A 25,795-nucleotide genomic window follows, 5' to 3' on the forward strand; every position below is an offset into this window, starting at 1 on the left:
CACACAGGGCAAATAATACAATATATTGAAATATAATATGTGTGGTGAAACACATGCACAAGATAGAATACTGCTGTTCAAATGGTGATTGTGCAACAACTTCCTTGTTCCCACCCGGAGTGATAACAAATGTCAATGAGTAACCTTTGTAATAAGGTTGCCTTTATCAAGCTGCTTCCATGTGACTGCTCTCACGATGAATCTGGCCATGCATGTCGACTTCACTGCAAGCTACAACCATAATGTAGATGGAAGCAGCTTTAGGAAACCCTGACCAATGAAAAAAACAAAATAAATAATTGAAAAACATATGAATATGAAAAGCATAATTTATTACTGAATTTTGGTGACAGTAAAGTTATGTAAATTATAGCAGGTAGTGCTTTACAATTACGAATTGGTGCTATTTCTTTTGTAACCACAAGACGGCCCCAACGAGCACCACTGAGCTTGACTCCACCGTTAATGCATCAGAAGAAGCGCTCTCCCGGATGTAACGAAAGGAGAAACTCTCCATGTGATTTTGTTTCTCTCGTTAAAGACGTTTAACTTCGAAACAGTTGAAAATGAATATATTTGTTTACAGACTAACAGTCTTTTTATTTAAAGTTATTTACGAAACCGTACCGTAAATCCCGCCAGCTGTCGCGTAACTGCTCATTGGAGAAGCTAACCCTGCTAATCCACGCGCTCGTTCTTTTATGAAGCATGGAGATAACCGATCGTGATTTTCTGAACACTCCTCCCTTAAAAACCGTCAGGTTTGGTGGGAGTGTTGTGGAAACATTAGCCAAGTATAAACAGGTGAGTCATAAGGTTTGTTTTGCAGGTTTGGTAAACAACTCACGTTTTTAAAACGTCTATATTTACGTAATGCTTAATATTATTACATGAATATGTGGGTGGTAAGCTGTTTTCTTTTATGAAGGGAGACTTGAGTGACTACGAACTGCTGAAGCATCAGCTGGCTGATCCTGATATAAAGGTAAAGCGCTGCGATCTTTGTTGTGATGGCTGTCAGTTTTGCAAATGTTCTCTCTCTCCTCGCAGGATGCACAGATTATTACATGGCTGCAAGAGTTCCGGAATTGTATCGCTCAGCTCACCAAAGACCATGAACAACTCATCCACACTCTCTTAGTTAGTATTTTGCAACAGCATTCATTTCATTCTCATTGACTTAATATATCAAAACTATAATGCCTGTACTTGTTTGCTGTTTGTGTGGATTTTGCAGAGGCTTCCCTGGGTGGATCGAAGCCAAGCAGTGGCGGAGGAGTACATGGCCTTCCTTAGTAACCTTGTATCAGCACAGACCGTCTTCCTATGTGCATGTCTCCAAATGATTGTCCAGTACTTTACGCCGAGTACGTTTCTACCTGCTTTTTCTCCGTCACAATCTTGGCAATGTGTTTTTAGCAATGATGTATGTGTGTTTCCAGAAAGGATAACCATCTCTGAAGGAGGAGTCGATTTGTCGGATACAGATGATGAAGATGAATGTATGTGTTCTTCCTTCTACTTACACTGAAGTCCCAATGTTGAGAAATACCTTACGCAAATGTTTATAGATGAGCCATTATATTGTATTCAAGGTTTAGCTTCAGCTTTTGTTTTGCTGACTGAATTAACACGTACATTTTTTTTAGATCTCCCCAAACATTTCAACCGCTGCCACCAAGCTTTGCAGCTCATCACAAGATATGTCCCATCGTAAGTCACTTTAAGCACATTTAGCCTTGTTGAGCTTTTTGGTTTTGTTGGGTGCATCATATTCCGCTATTCCTTCTTTCCAGCACAAGTCACTTTCTGGTGCCCATTTTGCAAGCCAAGTTTCCGTTTGTTAAAAAGTCCTCCAGAACCCTGGTAAGCCACAGAAAAATACATGACATTGTACATACGGCAGCACTGTCTTGATGTTTTTGTTTTTCTCTGCAGGAGTGTTACGTCCACAACCTACTGAAACTGAGCGTGTACATACCGACCATTCGACGAGACGTACTGGAGATCATCATTGGACAGATGCTTAAACTAGATGTAAGATTTATTTTCCGGACATATGAATTATAATTCTTTTTGTAGGTGACAATGTGAATCAACACAACATTGATTCCGTTTTAGGTGAGCGCATCCCGTTCCGATATCGAAGAGGCGGAAGAGAAAATGGCTCAAAGCCAAATGTCCGGCGACTCTACTGAAGAGGCCGTCTTTGATATGGTACGGAAGAGATCTTTTTTTTCGCCACGTTGTAGTTATCATTGTCTTGTGTAGAGTTTCAAATTGTGTGCGTGTGCACTAGGATGAGGACCTGCAGACGCATGAGCCCCCCAATTTGGAATCGATGTCCCACCCGGTGGCTGACAGGCTCGATTCACTCATGGCAATCCTGTTGGCGTATATCAAGGATGTCTGCCTCGCCAATGGTACCCCATTACTCCTTGTTTTATTCTCACGTCACGCCTGCTCGGACAACTAGGAATCATCAGAATACATGCTCTTAATTGTTATTCAGAGCTTTCCTATCTTCACTTCCAGGCTGTCTTCATACAGACAGAACAAAGGATTTGTACAGGGACTTGTTGGATGTGTTTGACAAGCTCATCTTGCCCACCCATGCTTCGTGTCACATCCAGTACCTGATTTTTTACCTCTGCAGCTTCAGGCTGGTGAGTCTGCTGCCCCTTTTTTTCCTCATGAGTGTGGCTGTATTAATATTGAATTATAATTGTGTCTTCAAGGCACTCTCGGAGGCTTTCCTGGATCACTTATGGAAGATTCTGCAGAGTCCATCTCAGCCCGCTGTCCTCCGACAGGCTGCTGCGGGATACATGGGAAGCTTCCTCGCCAGAGCCAACTTCATCCCCGTGCCGTAAGCTTATTCACCATTTTGCCTTTGCTCGTAACCAAGACCTCAAGATATTTGAACTCCTTCTTTTTGCTGATCTAATTGAGTGTGCACTTATCTCCTGCAGCACAGTACGGGCGTGTCTGGACCTGCTCATCCCGTGGATCCATCGCTACATCGACAGTCAGGATAGTAAAGGCGGGCAGGCCTGCTGTGACATCAGCCTCCACGGACCCTTCTACACCGCCTGCCAGGCGGTCTTTTACACCATCATCTTCAGACATGGAGCCATTCTGGCCGGAGACATGAAGAAAGGTAAACATCTCTGCACTGAGTTATTCATGCGTACGGTTGGCCATTTACGTTTATAATTGCATATAGCTGCCACAAGATGGCAGCAAAGCACTTGTTGCCTTAATGAAAGTCCTAAACGAAATTCCCCATCCCCATCAGAAAATGATGGACTCATTTGTGTCCAGTGCTGTTGTGTGGTCTTTTCCATAAATGCTGTGTGTCGTGTGTATCAGGCTTGGAGTACCTCCAGAGTTTGAACCTGGAGAGGGTGGTCATGTGTCAGATGAACCCGCTTAAAGTGTGTCTCCCAGCAGTCACCAATTTGTTTGCAGCCATCACCAGGTAAGCGCTCAGCACACATTGTTACGGCGCTAGCTTTCATCGTACGCCAGATTCTCCAGTGCTTTGCTGCTTTTTTTCCCTCCAGGAAATATCAGGTGGTTTTCTGTTACACCATCATAGAGAGGAACAACCGCCACTTGTTGCCCATGGTGCACAGCTCTACAGGAGGTGACAGCGTGAGCGCCAACACCAACCCCTTGGACAGCTTCTTTCCTTTTGACCCCTACCTGCTAAAAAGGTACGCATGCGTATTTTCACCAAGCTGAAGAAATTATGAACCAGAACATTTTATTTTTGCACGCAGGTCTGGTGAACTGATAGAGCCTCTCTACCAGGTGTGGGAGGAGCCGGCAGACTCGGAGCTGGTCGTCCCTAAAAGAGTCCCTCAGGTACGCCGTGGAGAAGATGAGATCAGCATTCTCCCGAATACTAACAGTTGTTTTGTCAGGGCTCGAAAGAGGACGAACTTGACTTCCTGGGCGGGGAGACGCCGCAGGGCGACGAGATGGTCGGGATGACACCCAACTCGTTTGAATCCAACCCCAGTATCGGCTCACCTCCCGTCTACTTCCAGAGACAGTGCTAGTTCCACATGGCGAACTGTCACACTTGGCCGGATCATCCTGAGAACTGACTAATAATATTAGACAATATTTGGAATGATTCACGTTGCTTTCATATCGGGGTGAAAACATCTTGGAGGCAACTGTCTAGTCCTTTTATGATTTTTATTTTTTTTTTCTCTCTCTATCTGGTGCAATAGCAAGAAACATTAATGACGTTAGTGTTAGAGCCGTATACCCCCAAAATATTTTAGGTTTTGGTTGAATTTTACAAGCAGTTGTACAGATATTATATGTTAAGTTTTCCTTTTGATGGGGATATTTAAACTAACTCTTCAGTTGTTGAAAAATCTGCTCCAGTTGTTACTGGAATAGACTTTTGATATGAATTTGAATAACGATAAGTCTTTTATCAGTTATTCCTTTATTATAAAAAGAGTAACAGAAAGAATGAGGCCACAACAAAAATTCAGTCTGGTTGAAATACAGGACATGATAGTCATTTATACAGTATGTGCGTTGTTCATAGAAATATAAAGAACCATGATGGATGGCTGTTTGGACTCTTGATTACGAACGACACAAGATAACACAACAGGAGCTACATCGGTGATTTCCTAATATCGTACAACAACGTCCCTCGCATCATGCAATGATGTTGACCCAACAAATAATGTTTAGGTTGGTCTTGCGTATCAACGCTAAATCTTGCTCTGCTTCCATTCACAATGGGAGAAAATAAAACAATTGAGGTAAACTCACTTGATGCTTGTTCTTAGCAGATGGGGAGGAGTTATTACGGAGAATCGTGGATTGAGATTGGCCTCTACATGCATTGTGATGAGAGGCTAGAAAATAGGAAGGAATATTAGTTGTGCAACATCTGTGTATTGTGGACATGCCTAAAGTTAACAAGTTGAAACAAGAGGGCAAATGTTTCCATGGAGATATCTGTCCAGGTCTTAAGAAGGTCTTGGTTGAGTCCATTTGCAGAAGCCACACTGGAAGCTGAGGATGTCTAATTGGATGTATACTGAGCTTTGGCATTAAATAGTAGTGTTGTGTGTGTCAAGGAGTTGTGGATCTGAAATAAAGTCTTATTTTGAAAAGGTGTGTGTCAGAGGGCGCTGGCTCAGTTGATTGTCCGAGTGGATTCGGTGTCTGATTGGAGAGCTTGGGCTAATGTTCTTCCCTGGTCGTCCTTTGGGCTCACATGTAGTGAGGGCTGACATCTGGACCAACTTCCTTCTCTGTCACTGTTCATAGGTCAGAAGAAAATGACAAAATAAATATATCATGGAAAACCCACTTTTTTTTAGCTTTTAAATATATTTTATTGTCCACTTGGAGTTTCCAGGATTGCAGAAAATCTTAATCTATCCAGGTGTTGCAGAGATGCATTTATAATTTGTTTGGGGGAACATTTTTACTTTTATCCAATCTATGACGTCGCAGTCTTTGGGGCGGCACTACTAATTAAGGTCATGGGTGTGGCCAAACAATTAGGAAAATCCGCCATCTTTAATACTTGGAAAGACTTTTGCAGTCCAAACAACTCAATATTGCCGAAGTGGAGACACCAAAATGTTCCGTTGTTGGATGCATAAATTCACACAACTCCATCCCCAGCAATAGAACCTCAATCAAGTGCCTGGTTAAATTTAATTTTTCAGGACAAAGTTCCCACATGTGTGGAAAGTCCTGCTTGTCTTTGCAAAGCACCAAGAATCCTTCAATCTACAAAAACAACGGACACAGTAATGCGGTAAGCTTGACATGAACTGTGTTTGACTTTCATATTATTGCGTGTCTATGATGCCCTGTTGCATTTCTTTGACAGCCTTATTAACACAAGCAATGCTTAGTTTACACTTTTGAAACTTCAAAAAAAGTTGGGTTTAATCCAATACATACCTATGGCATCATTGGGAGTGGTGAATACACCCTGCACCAGCTCTTTGGCCTCAACTGCCAGCTGCAAAGCGGGATCGGGAAGTGGAGAAAGTGTGTCGGGACTGTCTGCAGCCGGTGAGGACTTGTTGCTCCTGATATGTGAAACACAAACCACAGGAGGAAATGAGCAAAGCTGGCTGCAGACACTGCTACTTTATTGAAATTGATGTCTTACCCGTGTTCTCCTCCAAACAAGCTTGGGGTTGTTAATACCTTGTGGACGTTCTGAGGGAAGAGCACAAGTACATTTAAATGTAATAATGATTAATATTTCATATTCTCACTTTTGAAGAATGTGCATAATTCCATATTTGGAGTTCTCGTACCTGTGCAAAGCCTAGAAGTCTTTTGTTGGACATCTCAAGGTGTTTTCTGTTCACTTCAGACTTGCGGAGCTGACAATCAATGGCAGTCAGCCTCCTGCTCAGTTCCTGCACCTCTTCCTGGAAAAAACAAACATAATTTGGGTTAATTAAGACGTTAACCGATGGTGCGCAGATATCTTTAATCTTGAATGAGCAAATGACGGCAGAAATATTTGGAGAGCTGTAAAGAAAGAAAATATCCGACACAACCACCAGAGGGCAGTAGTGTAATAAAGAACGCTTTATACACTGATAAGAGGAAAGATAATTTAAAGAATGGAAAGGCCAAAGCTTGGATAAATAAAGCATGATCTGAAATATAAAAGCGTGCCTGGCCTGAACTCAGAGGCTTTGTAAATCATTTGTCTGCCGTTAAAAAAAACCTGATTGGGGCAAGTGATGGTTTATTGGATCACTTGGCTGACTTTCCAATTGGCAGTGTGAGTTCAGCTCTCACTGCACCATTCCCAAGTTGAATGGTGCAAAAAAAACAGATCTAAAGATTTCAATGGGAGCAGAATAACAAAAGAGCCCAGAGATCATTGCAAGTGATGACTGAATGGGAGTCAGAGTGAGGTCGCTGCTCCCTTCGAGGCAGCGTGAAACCAAGGGATTTAGCGCTTTGAGATGAAAAGCTGCGAGTGCTGAGGCAGTGCAGAGAGAAAGCAAATGGGTGAAAAGCCTCAGCTTCATCAAAGCGAGGTGCTGCTGAATATTGTGACTGCGGCTCAGTCAGAGCCCAACGTGTTTCACCGAGGCCGACAATGCTGCAGGCGTTCGTCGTACGGGAGGAGGCAGGAAAGAATGGAAACAGCCGAGTTATTTTCGCACACGAGCTGTTGTGCCTTCTCAGCATTGAGCCTTTCTTGTGGCACATGAGGACAGATGGCACGATAAGACATACTTTGCTGAATAAGAAAAAAAAACAACATCCAGTTACATGTAATTAGTATGTTGCAACGGGAGAGCTCGGATTACGTTCTTTTGATGCAGGCTGTTGTGTGTGTGTGTGTAGTGTGAAAGAACAACTAATCTGCTGCTTTTCACAAAAAATAAATAAAATAAAGCCGCCCACTTCCGCTGCATAATCTAATGAGATCCAGTGCAAGCGCTGTTTTTGACTGGCACTGTCAGAAACCTATTCTTGCTTTCATTTGTCTCTCCGGACTCACTTTTGTAGCTTCTCCTCGCGATTGTCTCTTGCTCGCCAGCTGCTTCTTTAGGTCTTTAATCTCGGCCTCCAGGAGCTGGATCACCTCTTCGTAGTCCTGCTCCGCACTGCTCCCGTGACGCTGCACCCCCTCGGCCTCTGCCGCTTGCAGTTGGCTCTTCAGACGGGTATTCTCCTCCACGGTCAAACACGCTTTCTGAAAGGAAGGACGTTCTGTCAACACTGATGAATCTTTACGTTGATATATCTTTTTTTTGTATGGTTGTCCTATACCTCGGAGGTCTTCTGCAGCTCATCCTCAAGTGTTTTCTTGCTGTGCTCCATGTCCTTTAGTACCACCTGCCAAAAACAAATATCACGTGCAACTCATTGACCTGAAGTATAATGTGTAAATCTATAAAAAAAATATTTTTAATTGACGCAAGTAAAGAAGACTTATTGACTTGTATTAATATGCTTCATCGGCGTAGGTGTTATGTTTCATTTGTCACAAAAGGAAGATACTGGAAGGGCTTATTCCAACTGTCAGCAGTCAGTATAAATAAGGTTGGATGCGTTTCAACCTGGACTGACACATCCAGAACAAACATGAAGATGCAAACGGAGTGACTGAAACATTATACAAATGGATTTATTTACAATTTGTGCAATCGGTTTGACCTCTATCTTCTTCATTAGATTGAATTATTACAGGTTTGATTTGTCTTCCAAATTAATCCCAAAACATTAAATAAATAAAAAAAAATGATGGGCTGTGGATATGTAGTTCTTGTGAATTTATATAATCAAACAGCCATTTTTTAAAAATTATTTAATTTAATTTTTACATTTTTCATAATTTTTCAATTAAAATGTAATTATGTCATATTTTAATGACAATAGACAGCACTTGAATTCGCTAGCTACCTGTACCATTTGCACCACCATCATGTGAGTGTGTGTGTGTGTGTGTGTGTGTGCTCACCTTGAGCTGCTTCATTTGGGTTTGCAGCTGTTTGACCTCTGTCTGAAACTGCTCCATTTCTTCACTACCGTAGCTGCACTCCGATTCATACGTCTGCGGACGCAAACGTGCATTTACATGCAGTACACAGGTTCAATCAGTAGGCCATAATAGTCAATAAATGAGACGACAGCTTACAGGAGAATGGAAGGCCGACGTGTCCATCAGACTGGCTGCTTCGTGATAGGAGAACATAAAAGGACCCGCCCCTAAACTGAGCTCCTCCAAGTTGTCCTGGAAAATGGACCGTGTGGCCTCAACAAAGTCTGGCAAAGTTTGGAAAGGGCACAAGTCAATTTTTTTTTCCCCCCAAGCTGTAATCAAAATGCATTACAACTTGTATTTGAAGAGCAAAATTGCATTCATTGTTAAATGTTCAAAATGAGCAGGCTCGTTGTGCCCAAGCAGTAGGTGACATTGAGCCGTCCGTCCGTCCGTCCGTCCGTCACAGCGAGGCTGCCATTTGACAGCGTTTCAACACAGATCTGTCACTTGCACTTGACACAACTCTGTGCGTGTGTGTGTGTGTTTACCTCCATAGGCCACGGTGCCTTGCGGGTCTGTCGTCAGGCTCTGTCGTAACCTCTTCCTTTTCTCATCGCTGACGTCCAAGCCCAGAAAGGACAGAGCCTGCGAGCCATCGACACAGTTAGCAAACACATGAGCTGCACCTGTCTAGCTTCAGATGACTTTGCAAGCTTGCCAAGCATATTTAATATGTAGCAAAAAAAAAAAAAAAAGCCTAATTATTGTTGGATTGGGCATCAAATTGTATTGGCCATTAATACTGACAGACATATAATGATGCAATATTTTCTGTCTACTGTGTTTTGGAATGAGCTGAAGAATCAAGGGAGACAATAATATATGTCTATCAAATATTTAAACCTTTATGCTGCAATCTTATGAATGAATTGGAAAATGAGGGGAAAGCCACAGCTGTCTTGACATGATACAAAAACAGTGACAGAGATGTGATGTTTGAAGACATGGATCAATGACTTCTGATAGAGTATAGGGAAAAAAGTCAAATCAGTATAGAAGTGCTGGCAGAGTCAGATTCCAAGAAGGATGAATAATTAGAAGAGGGAGGAGAGAGAGAGAGAGAGAGAGAAAGCTTCGGGCTGGATAAGAGTACAAAACTACAAAATAGAGAAAAGAAGCTGCAAGCCAGTACCACAATGACAGAAATTCCCTAAGTATAATAAATTTGCATACATGAAATAAGATGAAGTGAAGCATCAAAGGGCTTTACAGTTTGACATTTTTTTTATGTTTATATATTGTACACTAATTTAAAATATAAATAACAATATAAAAAGTGAATATCAACTTTCCATCTTTGTAGTTTAGGCCACTGGGAAATATGAGTTGAATGGTTGAACGCATTGAAAATTAAAATTGAGCTCCACAAGCAGGGAGCATGAAAGTGGATTGTATTTGATGATTCCTTTTCTTAATATATGAAGGAACTGCTTCAAAAATGATCCTTTTTTTTTTTTCTAGAACTCACCAAATCCAACTTGTCTGATTTGAGCCGAATGTAGGGGTCCAGTGTGATCTTGGGTTTGGTCCCTGTGGGTGACCTCTGATTGGTTGAATCTAGAGAGGAGGAAAAGAAACTATTATGGCATAGAAGGTGAGGTCATCGGACAATAACAGGGTAAAGCACCACATCATCTGGACTAATAAAGTGGATGAACAAGATATTGTGTCTGGATTTTGTGGAAGTGGGTAGTCGCAGTTGATCAGGGGTTATTTTACTTTACGAGTGTGAGGCGAAAGGATAAAAATAAAAAAAACATGATTAAAAAGAGTGGCCTTGTGGAGAGATGAGTGATTATGTAGATGAGAGCGAGGGAACACTGTGAAAAACACCAGAGCAGACAGCCAGTGTCTAATACTAATTTGATGAGCTTCCCTGTCCCAGATTTGTGAGTCTGCTTGTTATGGCAATATGTGTGTGTGTGTGTGTGTTTACGAATGCGCTCAGTCCTATTGCCGGGAGTATCCTGATAGCAGCGCAAAACCTGCTGCCTCTCTTTCCTCTTCCCATCCAAAGGATTTAAAATGTCCCACCCCTAACCGATAGTGATGACTGGCAGACCTGCTGCCGTGGCAACAGTCTGTCCTGTGCATTAAAATCAACAACGTGTGGTGGTACAACCTGTAAAAATCCTTAAAATAATGATCAAAAATATTTTTTTTATTGTAAATGTGCTAGTCCCAACATCCTTTTTATGTCGAATTGACATTGTATACACTGATTGGCCTATTTCTACTCATTTCTAACTTGCCTGATCTTGTTTGATCATAATTAAGCCTATAATTGTAATCTTTGCAGATAAGATATAAATCGAAGTCCAAATGAATTTGCCCGAATGACTCATCTGAACTTGCCAGGTGCGTGCATATAGGTAAAGCTCGACCAATGTGGACACATGTCTGTTTATCTTCCTAACAGGATTGCACACCACTGATGAGCTGTTGCCCTACAGTGTTTTCAGGATGAGCAACAAAGACAAAGCGGAACAAGGAGGTTGTCAGCGAGATCAGCTTGAAGACATGAGCGCTGCATGTGCAGGTATTTGTGTGTCCACGTCCGGGTTGTGCTTTTTCGAAGTCAAGTGGCAGATGCAATCCTCCAAATTTGACATGATAGGTTCTCACATTTAAAATAAAATAAAAAAATCTCCATTATCTGAAGCACATTAAAGCTGTCTGTATGAATCAGAGCCAAAAAAAAAAAAGATTTTGCTTGTGCACATGGGTCTTGGCACCTCTTTGGAAACTGCAGACATCTGTCACCGCTAGCAACTGACTTAACCAATAAGAGCCTGAAAGGGAGCTAAGGGGTCAGACCACCTAGAAAATAACCTTGACTGTCATAATCCTGGTCAATAGGATTGGGACGGGATGTTTGGGTGCTGGGACCCACGTGTGACCCTTACCATTGGAGTCATTTGTCTGCTTGGCTGTTTGAAAGCAAAATAAATTTTAAAAAAATGTATTAAGACCATGAAGCTCACTCCATTAGAAATGGAAACAATTTCATTGTTTGGTAATTTCATCAAGTCACTACAACTCCAGTTGTCAATCACTTGCGCTAAACTCAGCGCAGGTCAAACAAAAGTCACACTATAGGGGAGGGGGGGGGGGTGCATTAATCTTCTCCGCCACACCTCAGGCTAAATCTCCATGTTCCCCGTTTTTTAATTTAGTGATAAGTGTCTTCATCCATTAAGCTTGAAATTTGTTGAACTTGCTCCCCCCTCCCATGGCGCCCAGATGTCGTAAATTCCTCCCCAAAAAAAAAACCCCACCTCTGGTGAGAACCATGCCAAAATTTGGACGTTACAGATCTGCTAAGATACAATGAAGCTCATTCTGACCTTCTCTGTATTCAAGTGAAATGTCGTTCGAACTCTCACGGTGTACCAGCGCTTGACAGAAGACATAATGTTTATTGTGACCTGAAATGTGGATATCCGGCGGACAAATGTCAGGAGAAGGCGGGGGCACTGGAGTAGGCTCCTCGGCACAGATCTGCAAAGGAAACAAATTGAAAGACTTCCAACTAAGCAAATGTCTGATGAATTATAAGTCCATAAATACTACAAGCTGACCTCAGGTGATCGGATGTGGACTTTTAAGCGTCCAGAGTTGCCCGTAGCCCGCTGAACACCGTTGTGAAGAGATGTACTGCTTTGGAAAAGTCCTTTACCTGGGATGAAGGCAATCTCCACTGCACTTTCTTGACTGGGAATACAACAGAGGAACTGCTCAGATGTGCAATTGAATGAAATCAGTCATCAATGGTGTGACTCGGATGGGAAGCCACCTGGATTTGGCTTTGTTCAGCATACTTTTGGCCTCCTCTTGCGTAACACCTATCAAGGACTCTTTGTTAATGGCAATTAGCTGATCTCCTGGCCGCAGACGTCCATCCTGCGCAAGCGAGACAAAAATACAATGCCTTCAATTCGCCAGGTGATGGGATTCCGACTTGGGTTTCTAATTTTATTCTTTTTAATAATATAATTAGATATATTATAATTGAATATAATAATCAAATTAAATATATAATAGTAATAATAATAATAGGAAAAATTAAGCATACATCTTTTCAAACATGGGCAATTCCTCAAATCATATCTGATATTTTCATAGCCTCAAGGCATTGTAAGAATTGAATCGAGATCATGTAAAACTGGGAAAAAAAACAGATCAACAGTTCTTCAGAGAATGATTTCCACCATATTGTGTCTCCTCTACTTGCTTGTCATATTACCCACAGCGGTGAGATGTGTGGGCGACAGAGAGGCGAGGAGGATGGGATTTAAAAAGTGGAAGGAGATGTTGTGAAGAAAGGCAAATCACGGAAGAGGGAGTGGGTGGCCTATTGAAACCATGGCCAAGTTTCACCCCCGCCGACATTTTCATTGTGTTTTGGCCTCCCCACTTACCCGGTGACAGTCTCCACCGGAAAGAACCTCCTGAATGAAAACTGCCGGACCATCAGGGCGGTTTGAGCCACCTCCCAGGATGATGCCCATACTTGTTGATCGAGTCACAGAAATTAGCTGAATGACTCCTTCACCTGGGTGACTAAAAAGAGCAAAAAAGCAGCATATTAGCAAAGTAAATTTAAAAAAAAAAAATATTTGGATGTCATCAGACCTGAGCGAGCGCATCATAGGTCCGCTGTTGCTGTACGTGTTCTGAGAGCCAGCCGGGCTTAACAATAAAGGACTCTGGGAGCGAGATGAAGAACCAGATGATGTACTTTCCAAGTAGCGACCTCCTTGGGATTTGGAATAAAGGACAATGGGTAATACTGTAAGTAGAAAATTTAAGACATATTTTCATCAATTGTGTAAGAAAAAAAAAATTGCAAAGAACAAGTGTTAGCATTGAGGTATATATATATATTTTTTCCGTTTTAGCAAAGCCGGCCACGGTTCTTTTTAAGTACCAGCTGGCTGCTTGGTTTACTAAGGAAACAGATGTTGGCAATTGTATAACGGACAACTGCACTTGTCCTAAACCATTTTTAAAGCTTGACTGAGCTCATTTTACTTTTTGGGCTCAGAACTTTGAACGAAACACAAGCTTTTTTTTTTTTTTTTTTTGCTGTATTATGGTCTGCTCACAAAAAGTTTCTCTCAAATGCAAGCATTTTTCTTACCTTGCTGTATTGGAGAGTTGCGTGTTGATCCTGTGCTACCATTGGAGCCATATTTCTCCATTAGCTCAGCAAATTCTTTCCTTTCCACGGGAACAAAATGGGAAATGAGTGTTATTGTCACCCGTCATCAATAATCATAAATCTCATCTTTGGTTCATGTTTGTATTGTTTCGAGAGAGGTTGAAGGTCACTGGAGACATAATTATCCATTCCTCCCAATGTCCATTTTCTCTCTTTATCTATACGTTTGACTTTAAGGTTGGTTCGTCACAGATTAACACACCAGGCTGCTGGCTCATCTTCTGAAGAGAGCAGCCTAAGGCTTAGCTCTCTCCCCTACTTTGGTCAGCTGTCACTCCAAAGCTAAGAAGGGGAACTGGAGCAAGTTTGAAAGAATATATCGTCCCAAGGCAACATGTTTATTTAAAGGGGGGGAGGATCTTCTATTCTCTTCTCCTTCCCTTTTGTCTAAGAAATGCTTGTGATATGACTGAACCGTGACACGTGCGGTATAATATCTCCAACTTACTTTGCTTCATCATCCCTGGCAATAAGAAGTCGCATGTGATTGGTTGCTGAAGCCGCTCTCAATATGTCCACAGCTCTGATGGAAACAAGACAATATTAATAAAGCGGAAGTAATACTGGATGAAAGTTTTTTTTATTGCATTACCTGTCACTTGTGACACCTATTAGACTTTCTCCATTAACCTCCAAGATTTGGTCTCCTGGTAACAGGTTTCCTGGCAGAAATGAAATACAGGTTCACTTGTCCAACTGTTGGATTATAATCCATCATTGTGCATATATGTGGCGACTCTGCTCTGGTTCTTTATTCTCACGAGAGATACATCCCAAAATACAAAGAGTCCACTGTTGCTGTAAACTTTGACTTGAGCTGGAAGGCACACTGCACTCCGTGGTGCATGTCGTGACATATTAGCAAATTGTGCTTTTCACCTCATGCATAATCATGCAAGGGGAGAGTAAACTGGGAGGTTCGTGCTGGAAGTGTGGAAGAGATTTGCATGTGATTAAAGCCTTTTCATCATATTAGGGGTGAAGCACTTCGTGTTACTGTATACCACGATCATGTAAAATGGCATCTTGTATATATTGTGCCTACATGGCAGATTTAAATAAAAAATTAAAAAAAAAGGTTCATTATGACCTTATTTATTTTTGTAATTTACAGGACCTGAAGATCAATTTCCAACTGATACAATTATACCATTATAATTATAGAAATATGCAATTAAAAAAAAATCATTCATGCATGAAATGAAAAGAAAAAGTTAGGCTTACCATCACTTGAAGCAAGGCCACCAGGTAAAATCCTTTTCACGTAAACGCCAAATTCCTCTCCGGTTAGCTCCTTTACTCCTCCAATCACTTTGATTCCTAATGAGAAAAAAATGCAAATGATTTGAAACGTGCCCCAATTATAAGCATATGCATGGTCCGACATCAAGGTTTTTCTTTTTCAAATATCATCAACGTGACAAACATGACAAAGCGAATATCTAACCATAGTCATTTAATTTCAGGTCAGGCTTTACCTATACTATTGATTATTATTAAATTATTATTATTTACTATTAATTGAATAAATTGCAAACAACAACATCTGTATAAAACATGTCAGGTAGCATCTGCAAAAATCTGAAATTACTTTTGAAAAACAAGTTGAGTGAGGAAAGCGATGAGAAGCTTCTATATGCCAAAACACAGGCTGACATTATGAATGCCAGTCTTATACTATCCATAACAAGATGTTTAACGTGCCTAAAGCTGTCTTCATTGCATTAAGACTCCCCCAACACACCCACAAATTCACACCAAAGTCTTCCTTATCCTTGAAAGTGTCCTATTAAATCTTTACATCAAGGTTTGTTTAGCTTAAGGCCAGCATTAGCCTGTTAGCACAGACTAAATTGAAACCTTAATTGGGTCTGAAGCAAAGGGGTGCATATTAATTATGGCCATAAATGGGGTAACAATATTCCTTATCTCAATCCTCCAACCTTTCTTATCCTTCTCCAAGGAAAACACTTCCTCTTTCTTGTGTTCAGCCTCAAAGCATTTTCAAGTCAACTCACATCAGATAGGAACAAAAAAAACATCAACCGCCTGAAAGTAGCTGGAGCAAATACAAAATAATATTTTCTTTTTCAAATTGTGTTCTGTGCTTTGATGTTTCAGAGACATGATAGCTTTGCAAGGGATACATTTTTATAATAATAATCTTAGCTGGTGCTTGAGATTTTTTTTTAAAGTTTGCTTTGAATAAAAAGTCAGACCAAAATATTGCCTCAAAACGGCAAAAGTATATCAAATGTAGGGTGTGACCAAGCCGCACGCGTATAGTGTAATGGAAGTGACGTACAGATAAAAACAACAGCACTCAGCTTTCTGCATTCTTAACCCAGCTAAGATAAGTGGATTAGGGCTTTACTACATGACCTACTTTGGCTCACAGGCAAACACTGATACTGAGCAGGGATACCTCCTCTGTAGAGAAAATCCCTTTCAAACATACTACTTGCATTATTAGACATATTCAACAGCAAGCTTGCATACCTACATCCGAGTTGCAGAAGGATGGAACTGATTTTTTTTTCTCTCCGTTACTTCCTCCCACACAGTTCAGATTCTATTGCATTATCACTTGTCATGGCGGCATTTCATCACCAAGCCACCCAAAAACACTTGTCAAGATAACTATTTATTACTATGAATGAATGAATGGTTTATTTTGAACATTCGGAAAAACACTTCATGAGTTAGAAATTGATGCTGCATGGCAACACTGTCAGCTAATGCTAACACTTCTGTTCTGCTTATCTTTTGGCTTTGACAGGCATCAGCCACTGCGGCAAAATGTTTTTTTTTTCCGCTCTGGAACTTTGTCCAAGCTATCTGATCATGTCATTGGCTGAGAAACTTAATACAGCGATTGAGTAAGTACTCTCATTGATTCATAATAGTCTGGTAGATAACAAAACATTTGCTTGATTTTTCTAATTGGACACTTTTGCATGCCAGTCACCCAACAATTTGTATCCAAATCTTCGTTGCTACTCATCTCTAATTTTTTAAGCACTGATGTACTCACCTAAGCCATTCTCACAGTCTGTAAAGTCCATGGAATGAACTGCTCTGTCGACACCATATGGACCCATGAGTGTCCTAGTTCACCATGAAAAAAGAGGAGACCAAAAAGAGCATTAAGTACATTCCCAGGAAAATGATCTCAGAACTCTCCTTTAATCGTATTTTGATCAATGTGGACAGACAGAAAATGCATAAGATCTGAAAAGTTAGAAGTTTTGTTGTTGACATTTTTGTGACATTAAGAACTAGATGTCCATTAAAACTTAATGAAAAGAAGAAAACTAGTCAGGAAGGCCAACAGCAACATTGGATGCATCTTCTGATGTAATATGATGTCATAATAAATCTATATTGCTCGTTTAAATATGCAGCATGAATGGTATAAGGAGAAAATATTGCCACTACACACGAAACTCTACTTATACGGTCTACCTGTAAAAATCTTATTTTGTCCTCATGCAGTGATCTCTTCCCAAGTGGCAAACAACATTTTTCTATGCGACTGCCAAAAAGCACGACAAGGAGAATAATCAATATTTCAGATGCAGAGGGTTTATAATGATCAGTCTGATACTCCCACAGCTGGCTGTGAAACAATGAGGCTAATTGAGGACACAATGAAAAACATTTTTTTTTCCTCTTTAGCGTACATTAAATCCTTTGCATCTTCAGGACTTGGATGAATAACCCCATAATCTGTATTTAACCAAATATTTTATTCTGCATATTAGCTGCGATGTAAATTATGCTGCAAAATGACAAACAAACTGACAGACAAGTACCAGTTTTTCTCCCGTTGTTTTTTTCTACTTGATTCAGAATATTAGTCAGTCTACTCATGAACAACAACATAAACAAGAGCAGCTACCATTTTGTGAAAAGCAATTCTCAAAATATTGATATTCTATTTTTTAAACCTTTTTTAAATAGCCGTTTGTCTGCTCATTATACTAATATCTCATCTCAGTATCAGAGGTATAGGCATACCTGTATCCCATATGGAAATATCTCAATTAAAATATTCCCAACGAAAATCTGCCTGACAACGAGACAAGAAAATCCTCCACGCGTATTGACTAAGCGCTTCACTGTGGGCTCAATTTACAAACCCTCATTGATAGAGATAAAAAAGAAAAAAAAAGATGTCCGGTCAACTTTTCTAGACATCTCCAAACATAACAGACAATGATTTTAATCCACAAAACGGCTTTTAGAGACCAGGCAGAGTAAATCCACCCACCCAGTTGTCATTGCGCACGGCGGCTGGGCAAGTAGACGACAGATGGGAGAGTTCAACCTTGATCGTAGCAACGAGGAAAGAACGACTAAGCGAGCTGCTGTTTTTACATGTTGTTGTCAAATCCCCCCAAATAAAAACATCTATATAATATAAAAGAAAGGCTCGGTTCCGAAAAGAGAAACAGGCTCCTGCGTGGTACAGAGTCGACGCCCTTATTTCCAAGTCATTGCGCGCGTGCAAAAATACGCACATTTACATACATATTGAAAAAAAAAAAGTTAGATATAAAAAATAGTCTTCCGTTTGTTTAACAACAGAACTGCGCGGATACCTCTGCTACCATGGCAACAAACGCGCAGTTGTTGATAAAAAGTACATCCAGAAAAAGTGCGCGCGGGCGCGCATGATTTCAGATGTCCGCTTTTATTGATCGCTCACCTGCTTATGATGACAGCTCCTTTATACATAACGGAAAAGGTTGGCATCTTGTCATGGAGCCAGTTTCTCCGCCTGAACGGACGCACGGACTCACGGACGGACGGACGGACGGACGCTCGCTCAGAGCTTGCCCTGCCTCAGCCTCCCTCCGAGCAGCCGCCGCATGACGAGACGCGCGTGTGTTGTGTGTCTGCACAGGCAGGCAGGCTGGCAGGCTGGCAGGCTGGCAGGCAGCTGCCTTGAAATTCCCGTAAAGCAGCACCACCGTTGCCGCCACGCTGCTAACATCTCTCTCCTCCACAGACACCCTTAATCTGTTACGTAATTTAAAAAAAAGAGAGCGAGGAAAGAAAGAAAGAAAGAAAAGAAAGAAAGAAAGCTCATAGATTGTGAACTACCCCGAGATAAAAATGTAACCTATTGAGTCAGATTTAATATTGATCTTTTGACTTCAGATCAACTGTAAGACAATAAAGTTCTATGTGTTATTATGACCTGAATTCCCCTCTGCGTAAAAGACCTTGGCAAAGCCTCCAGGTCTAGAAAGGAACTTGCACAATTTCCAGTGGAGTATAATACGGGGCCCCCTACTGTTATTTAAGATGACAAGGCAGCGAGATCTTTAGTCAGAATGAGGGGGGGAGCAACAATGATTCATGAAGAAGACCTCCGCTTGTCATTGCAAATGAGAAAATATAGTCTTTTTGAACAGCTCATCCGAAGCTATGAATGAAAATGGACTGCATTAGAAACGCAGACAGAAATGATTCACAATAGTGTTTTTGTTATACGTTGGAATTTGGAAGAATCTGCTTGTGTGAATTAATGTTAAGAGTGCAATGCCAGTTAAATGCTTTCCATGAGTTTCTTTTTTTGGTTTTTGCTGACTTATGTTTACTTTGATCTGCCACCACCGGCTTATGCAACATGAAATCCAACATTTAGGGGGAAAAAAATCTAATACCTCGAGAAGCTTAGGAGCTCTTCAAAGCCTCTTTGCCACATATTTATTAAGAACTAAGGGTGCTCTTCGATTTTTTTTTAGCACCGGAGAAATTTTTCCTACTGGTGTAAATCTTGCACAGCTCTCTGACAGAGAGAACCTTCAATTGTTTCAGGGTCACTTAATTACTAGTTTAACAGGTTAATTATCCAGATTAAAAAATAATCCCTTTTTGATTTTGAGGGATGAATCCTCTCTCCTTTTTTAAATGCCGTGAGCAACATAACTGAGACTGTACATTGCAATTGTTAGTGGAGACAGACTGAAAAACATTTGTCATCATTTATGGCACAGGTGACAAACTCAAGGCTCGAGGGACAGCTCTAGCCCACAATATCATTTTATGGGGCCACAAAGTCAAATCATGTTTTGAGCTTTCAATGTTACATCATTTTGACAATCAAACTATGAAGTCTTTGAACAATGTGGAATTTGCCCAAAAAAATGCATTTCTCCTCATGGCCATTAATTTAGTCTCCACTTCCTTTTATTTGGCAGCCATAGCAACGAGCATTTGCCTCAGATCTTTAATCACTAAATCTGCACAGTGGGTCATTATCAGATTATGGGATTATCCACTCCACGCTGAGAAATCAAACGGGCCGGGACCCAATCACAGAGATACATTGCACTCAGCACTCCCGCTCTGTCACTAGCGCACATACAGATGTGCACAGACACGCACACACACAAATACACACTCCCGTATAATCCCATCAAACCAGTCAGCCATGCAAATACCGAACATAAACTTCAGTGCATTGATTGGGGAGCCCAGAACTTCAGAACTTCTGCATCACATATTGGATATTTCGTTTTTCTTTTCCTTAGCCCATAACAACTATTTGTAATCTATTCAACATCTATTTGCAATTGATACAAAAACATCTAAACTACTGGTGCATAGTCACACCTACCTCCTTTTAATGACGCGGTTCATTCTGATCGGAAACAGTCCCGAGTCTAAATGTCTTTGCAAATTCTAGGCCTTGTGAGGATCAGAAAGCAGTCCAGAGTTCTGGTAACTTTTGAGAAAGAAGAATTATGAATGGTCTTGAGGGGTCACTCTGGAATCCAGCTCCGAAAGGGGAGCATCGTGCAGTGGGCAAAATCTACCCTTCAGTGTTCCTTTTGACAATTTGGCTGACGCATCCGTAACAGTCGACTCAGCACCCATGTTCGGTGCGTTTCGCTGACTGTGACGGAGAGAATGCCAGCACAAACTGAGGTCACCATCTTCAGACTGCTTTACCATTCATATAATCTGACTTTTATACACATGGATGCAGCAATTTTCTTCATCTGGATGAATAAATGGTCGTTTTTCAATCAATATTTTTATGATGTATTTATTAAGAAAAGCAACAGTTGCAAACGGCCACAGAATTAAGCATAAATAACCATACTTTTGGCTCATAGTCACTTAATAATTAAGTAAATGCATTTTTAACAGAAATAAAATCAGTCACCAATAATGATAATAATAATAATGCTATTAAATTAGAAATATAATTTAGAAATATAAAAATATCTGTTCCCAAATTCAGACGCGTGGCCCGATTTTTATTATTAGTACCTACTTTGGCACAACACCGGGGAACAAAAACAGTGACGGACCAATATGGCGGCGCACCTCAACAGTCGTTCGTGTGCAATTTTCGATCAAATTACGTCCGAGCGATTGCCGATCATGGTAAATATTTATGGTAACCATTAGAATTTGCGTTAGTGGTTATAAATTAGCACATCATCAAGTAACGCGCTTATATTAACTTCGTGTCGCTACAACGGACAATTGAACAATGTGGGGTGAAATTACCGAACCTCGCGTTAAAATACTACCCAGGACGTCTGATAAGACTGTTAGGGACGACCAGTGCACAGTACCTGAAGACCTGGTGATCCTTCCTCCTGTTGCCTACATTGACCATCAAAAACCACCACAAGATACTCAGGTAAGGAGTACAAATTAAACAAATATTAACGGGATCATGCAAACCAATTCAACTGATTGATTTTTTTGTATGTGACCCCTAAAGGAGTTCCAAGATGTCCCCGCTGAAGTCCACACCATGTTGGAAGCTGTCGTTGCCAGTGGAAGCCAAGTGAAGAGCCAGCAAATAGGAGATGATGAACTGACAACGGAGGAGCGAAGAACGGAGCTACTATATCAGTACAGGAGCAAACCGCTGGTCTTCCTGGAGCGCTACCATGTATGTATGTTGTTCTCTGTCTGCGCAACACTTTACTTCAAGCTCAATTCATTTCCAGAGAAGCTTGAAGCCCGAGCATCTGGCAGCTTTTTCCCACGTCAGCACTGACCCACGGGCTCAACATTACAGTGAAGTGATTCAGAAGCAAGCAGCAGGAAGAACTCACAAGACACAAGTTCGAAACCATCGCTACGCCGCACTCAGGGCCCTGCAAGAAGGTTGAAAACGTTTCCCCACTCTAAAATATTGCATGGCAGCATCTTCCGGAGATAAACACAATAAGCCACAACAAAAAGATCTTGTTTAATTGTTATGCTGATCATACAGTCGACCAAGTGATATTTCATTTTATTTTTTTTAGAGGGTCTGTACTTCAGTGAAGAACAAATGCGAACGAGGGAGCCACTGCTGTATGAACAATACATTGGACAGTACCTAACTGACGATGAGGTAACAATATACTTTTCTTTATTCGGTTTGGGTAGTTTGTGTTATAATTTTACCTCGCTTAGATGTCTATGAATGAAAAACTACAAGAAATAAATTGATTGATTTATTTATTTTAACAAAATGTTTATATTAAGGTGTCAAAATACCCACACTAATTTATAACAATGCTGATCTATAATGAATTGTGACAATTTAGGTGATAGAGCGCTCCCAAGAGGCCATGTTGGGTGGTGCACAGCAAAGACCGGCCACATCAGGGGGAGCCGCCACAGGAGGGTTGTCAGACCTCCTCCTCAATTCCTACCAGGAACGGCTCATCCAGTGTCGTCTGCAGGAGGAGCAGGATAGAGAGGAGGGTGCACGGGAGGAGGAGGAAGAGCTGGAGGAGGAAGAGGATGATGATGAAGGTGCTTATGCTCACAAGTCTTATGGTTTGCTCTCGCTAAAGTGACTTTTTTTGTTCCTCTCCATGTGTTTGGACTGGCCACTGAAGAAGACAGAGTCCAAGAAAAGACCTCTGAGGAGAAAGCGCTTCTTCGGGAGGAGTTCATCAGTCAGATGCACCAACGCTTCCTTGATGGCAAAGACACAGACTTCAACTACAGGTCCGCATGCATGCAAAGCACTTGAGTTATCAGAAAAGGGGGAAAAAAAAAAGATTACAATCAATTGTGCACTTGTGTGTCTCCGTTATAGCGAAGTGGACGAGAACCCTGATTATGACAACCTTGACATTGTCAACAGAGATGCAGAGGAAAAGTATTTTGATGAAGATGATGAGGAAGAAGATGAGGAAGTTATGACAGAATAGCCACCACAGGGCCAGGAAATCTTCACTGGTCTATTCTTGTTATGTTGCAACACAAATGCTTTTGTTTTTTTGTAATAAATCGTTTTTGGAATACATTAAGTACCGCTATTATGATTTTTTTTTTTTCTCTTCTCGAGAAACACAAACCATTTCAGTAGGAGTAAACTATGAAATGGCAAATAATGTTTTGTTGATTATATCGGGACACTTAATTAGGTACACATGCGTCATCCAATTAGCTTTGTATTAAAAATGAATAGATCAACATACTTCAATTTTTATTTTCCACTGTGTAGTGCAGTACATTTCTCCATTGTTGTGCTCATTTGAATTTTTTTTTATTAGTTATGACTTTATTTAATTAGAAGACCATCCTGTATAGGTTTGTCAAATTTATTTTTGTGTCAATATAATTTCGCTGAAATGGCTGTTAAGACATCATAGATATAAAGTGGACATAAGTCTACACATCCCTTTTGAAATGCCAGGTTTTTGTGATACAAAATATGAGCTGGGAAAAAAAAAATCAAGACAAACTGTGTCAACCTTTAACATGAGCTCTTCCTTCTTCACTTTTTATCAGCCAGCCTCTGCAGTAGCGCGATGACGGTGTCCTGTTTGGAGGAGAGCAGCTCCAGGGCCGTAGCGATCCTGCACAGGGACTTCCCCATCCGCACCTCCCTCTTCTCCTGTCGCCGCTCTCTGGCTTCCATCCTCGCGCGAGCCGCGCCGTCCAGGTCAGTCTGCGCCTCCTTTTGCTTGACTATCTCCTGGTAGACGGCGGAGCCGCTTTGCGCCTTGTGGCCTTCGGGTGCCGATGTGGCCGAGGCGGAAACAAGGGATGAAAGAGAGGAGCACGTGGTGGGGAAATTGGAAGCGAGGTTGTTGCTATGGCCGAAGCACACGACATCTGTTTGGAAGGACGGCGCTCTGCGGGATGCGTTCGGGTCCGTGTTGATGGTGGACACAAGAGAAGGGGAGGCGGCTTGTGAGAAACAAGGCGAGGAGATAAACGATTGTGCTGCATCAGTGGAAGCCAGGTGAAGCTTGGCCGGGACCAGGTCACCGCTGAGGACTATGAGCGGCTTGAGGTCCGGACTGTCGGTTTGGCGAACACTGCTGCTACTGCCGGCAGCGGCCTGACCCATGACCCCTGAGTCCATTTGAACAGACAAGTTCCCATTAGGGTGGACGAGAGTTGTAGACTGCGGGACGTGTAGTCTCAAAGCCGCCTTTGCTGAGATGTGTGCACCTTTGCTGCGTTTGTTGATGTTGATGTAAGAACCCATGGTTCCACAGAGCATAGCATCCATCAGCTGCAACAAACACAAACGTTAGAGCTCATCTAACTTCAGTGGATTGGCTAGAAGCAGAAAAGCTCATTTTGGGACCGTCATACCCACATCATAAAACTCCCACGATGTCTTGGCGTGTCCCTTCTCTTGACTGCGCTCTTTGACCCTCTTGTAGGTCACGATCAGGTTGTTCCACTTGCGGCGGATTTTTTCAACGGGATGGAGGTGCCCCTTGGCGGCCAACTCCTCCTGGACGCTTTGGAAGAGTTGTGAGCGCTCCCGGGTCTCATAAAGGCCCCAGCGGCGGCAGACCGCGTCGATCAGACAAATAACAGCCTCGGAGCAGAAATCGGAACCGGGGGGAGGTGGGAATGGTATGGGAATGGAGGCTGGGATGATTAATAATAAAAAAAAAACATCAGGGAAACTTGCTAAAAATTTGGAATACGTACTGCGTTTGCATTATGATGACTTAAATGACCAGTAATATTATTTTCAGTCATACAATCCCCCTGAGGGAAATAACTATAAAATGTGTCCCGCGTTGAAAACTAATTTGATGCTCCTTTCATTTCAACACGTCCCCAGGGCTGTTTAAAATGAGTCTATAACAAAACATATTTGTGTATGGCCAGTCCTAGTATGTAGCTTCAATTTATATACGCCCCCCCCCCAAAATACATACAATTTATTTTTACAGATTTTCTGCTAGAAGATCACAGTAGGCGACAGGCTTTTTATCGGACATGATAAGGAAAAACAGCGCCATCTAGTGGACCACTGCACTTCGCTCACTAATTTTTACTTGAATGCGTAATGTCAATCGAGTAAATAAAAATGAAGAGCGGAAGTGAACACTCACGCAGTTGTACATCCGTAGTAGTAGTGGTGGCGGCGTGGAGCGCCGACGGTCCCAGCAGCAGCTCCTCTTCAGCGTGGTCCAGCCCTCCTCTTCCTCCTCCGTATGCAGGATCGCTGCAAAGCGCAGGCGATCCCTGGCTGCCCAAACCCAGCGCAGATTGTTTAGCATCTCTCGCCTCCCTTTTGACCTGCACTGTTGCTGCGTGGCAGACGCCTCGTTGTAGACCGGTGGCCTCCATTAAGGGCGCGCGCGCACGTGCACGCCAGCTCTACGTGTACAAAGAGAAAGGGCGCTTGCTTGGCTGCGCAGACGTTCAATCCGGAGAAAGTTTCGAGATGGCGGATCACAGCCGAATCCAGATGCGCTTTAATCCTCCACGTTGCGCGCGTGTGTGATCGACACGCACTACTTTGGTTTAAGTGCGCGTGGGAGAGAAAGGGCGAGAATATTCATGCGTTCAGAGGAGCGCAGAAATGGCTGCGCTGCGCATAAACTGACGGATGCACAGAGCGGCTGCGCAGTCAGTTTGGCACAGCTGCGAGCTGTGACGTCACTAAAAGCCACACCAGCGCTCCATCCTCGCTGGTAGGAATTTGTGAATTAATATTGTTATTTTTTTATTTCTCCTCCCGTTAAATCAATGCA

At 41.9% G+C, this 25,795-nt stretch overlaps 4 protein-coding genes across 9 annotated transcripts; 2 read left to right on the forward strand and 2 right to left on the reverse strand.

The window, feature by feature from the left end:
- Nucleotides 1-455: 455 nt before the first annotated feature.
- rrn3 (RRN3 homolog, RNA polymerase I transcription factor) lies at nt 456-5,153 on the forward strand. 2 transcript variants are annotated; one of them, XM_049746174.2, is made up of 17 exons: nt 456-804; nt 929-985; nt 1,051-1,140; nt 1,238-1,367; nt 1,443-1,502; nt 1,650-1,713; nt 1,797-1,866; nt 1,939-2,037; nt 2,122-2,217; nt 2,300-2,423; nt 2,536-2,666; nt 2,739-2,869; nt 2,973-3,160; nt 3,373-3,481; nt 3,567-3,719; nt 3,786-3,870; nt 3,930-5,153. In XM_049746174.2, exons 1-17 carry the CDS (start codon nt 709-711, stop codon nt 4,065-4,067), a joined length of 1,821 nt encoding a protein of 606 aa, XP_049602131.1. In that variant the 5' UTR covers nt 456-708; the 3' UTR covers nt 4,068-5,153. The 2 variants fall into 2 exon arrangements, with proteins under 2 accessions (XP_049602131.1, XP_049602130.1); XM_049746173.2 differs by having other exon boundaries at nt 2,536-2,869.
- si:dkeyp-72e1.9 (syntaxin-binding protein 4) lies at nt 4,450-18,835 on the reverse strand. 5 transcript variants are annotated; one of them, XM_049746168.2, is made up of 21 exons: nt 18,517-18,834; nt 16,840-16,913; nt 15,030-15,125; nt 14,398-14,467; nt 14,254-14,328; nt 13,725-13,804; nt 13,217-13,340; nt 13,003-13,144; nt 12,378-12,484; nt 12,163-12,295; nt 12,010-12,082; nt 10,050-10,138; nt 9,070-9,166; nt 8,675-8,802; nt 8,498-8,590; nt 7,807-7,872; nt 7,535-7,729; nt 6,324-6,440; nt 6,173-6,222; nt 5,959-6,089; nt 4,450-5,300 (listed from the first exon to the last, which is right to left on the reverse strand). In XM_049746168.2, exons 1-21 carry the CDS (start codon nt 18,561-18,563, stop codon nt 5,254-5,256), a joined length of 2,034 nt encoding a protein of 677 aa, XP_049602125.1. In that variant the 5' UTR covers nt 18,564-18,834; the 3' UTR covers nt 4,450-5,253. The 5 variants fall into 5 exon arrangements, with proteins under 5 accessions (XP_049602125.1, XP_049602124.1, XP_049602121.1 ...); XM_049746167.2 differs by having other exon boundaries at nt 13,217-13,373; XM_049746164.2 differs by having other exon boundaries at nt 13,003-13,340; nt 18,517-18,835.
- A 2,270-nt stretch (nt 18,836-21,105) lies between these two features.
- ccdc97 (coiled-coil domain containing 97) lies at nt 21,106-23,324 on the forward strand. Its single transcript, XM_049746183.2, has 7 exons — nt 21,106-21,474; nt 21,559-21,732; nt 21,791-21,950; nt 22,094-22,182; nt 22,379-22,589; nt 22,676-22,787; nt 22,879-23,324. Exons 1-7 carry the CDS (start codon nt 21,322-21,324, stop codon nt 22,991-22,993), a joined length of 1,014 nt encoding a protein of 337 aa, XP_049602140.1. The 5' UTR covers nt 21,106-21,321; the 3' UTR covers nt 22,994-23,324.
- A 46-nt stretch (nt 23,325-23,370) lies between these two features.
- si:ch1073-357b18.4 (uncharacterized protein LOC797129 homolog) lies at nt 23,371-25,388 on the reverse strand. Its single transcript, XM_049746182.1, has 3 exons — nt 25,151-25,388; nt 24,397-24,677; nt 23,371-24,309 (listed from the first exon to the last, which is right to left on the reverse strand). The coding sequence occupies exons 1-3, from the start codon at nt 25,386-25,388 to the stop codon at nt 23,563-23,565; spliced, it is 1,266 nt and encodes a 421-aa protein (XP_049602139.1). The 3' UTR covers nt 23,371-23,562.
- Nucleotides 25,389-25,795: the final 407 nt, after the last annotated feature.

This window comes from Syngnathus scovelli, chromosome 16 (genome assembly GCF_024217435.2).
Source record: "Syngnathus scovelli strain Florida chromosome 16, RoL_Ssco_1.2, whole genome shotgun sequence".
Taxonomy (NCBI): Eukaryota; Metazoa; Chordata; class Actinopteri; order Syngnathiformes; family Syngnathidae; genus Syngnathus; species Syngnathus scovelli.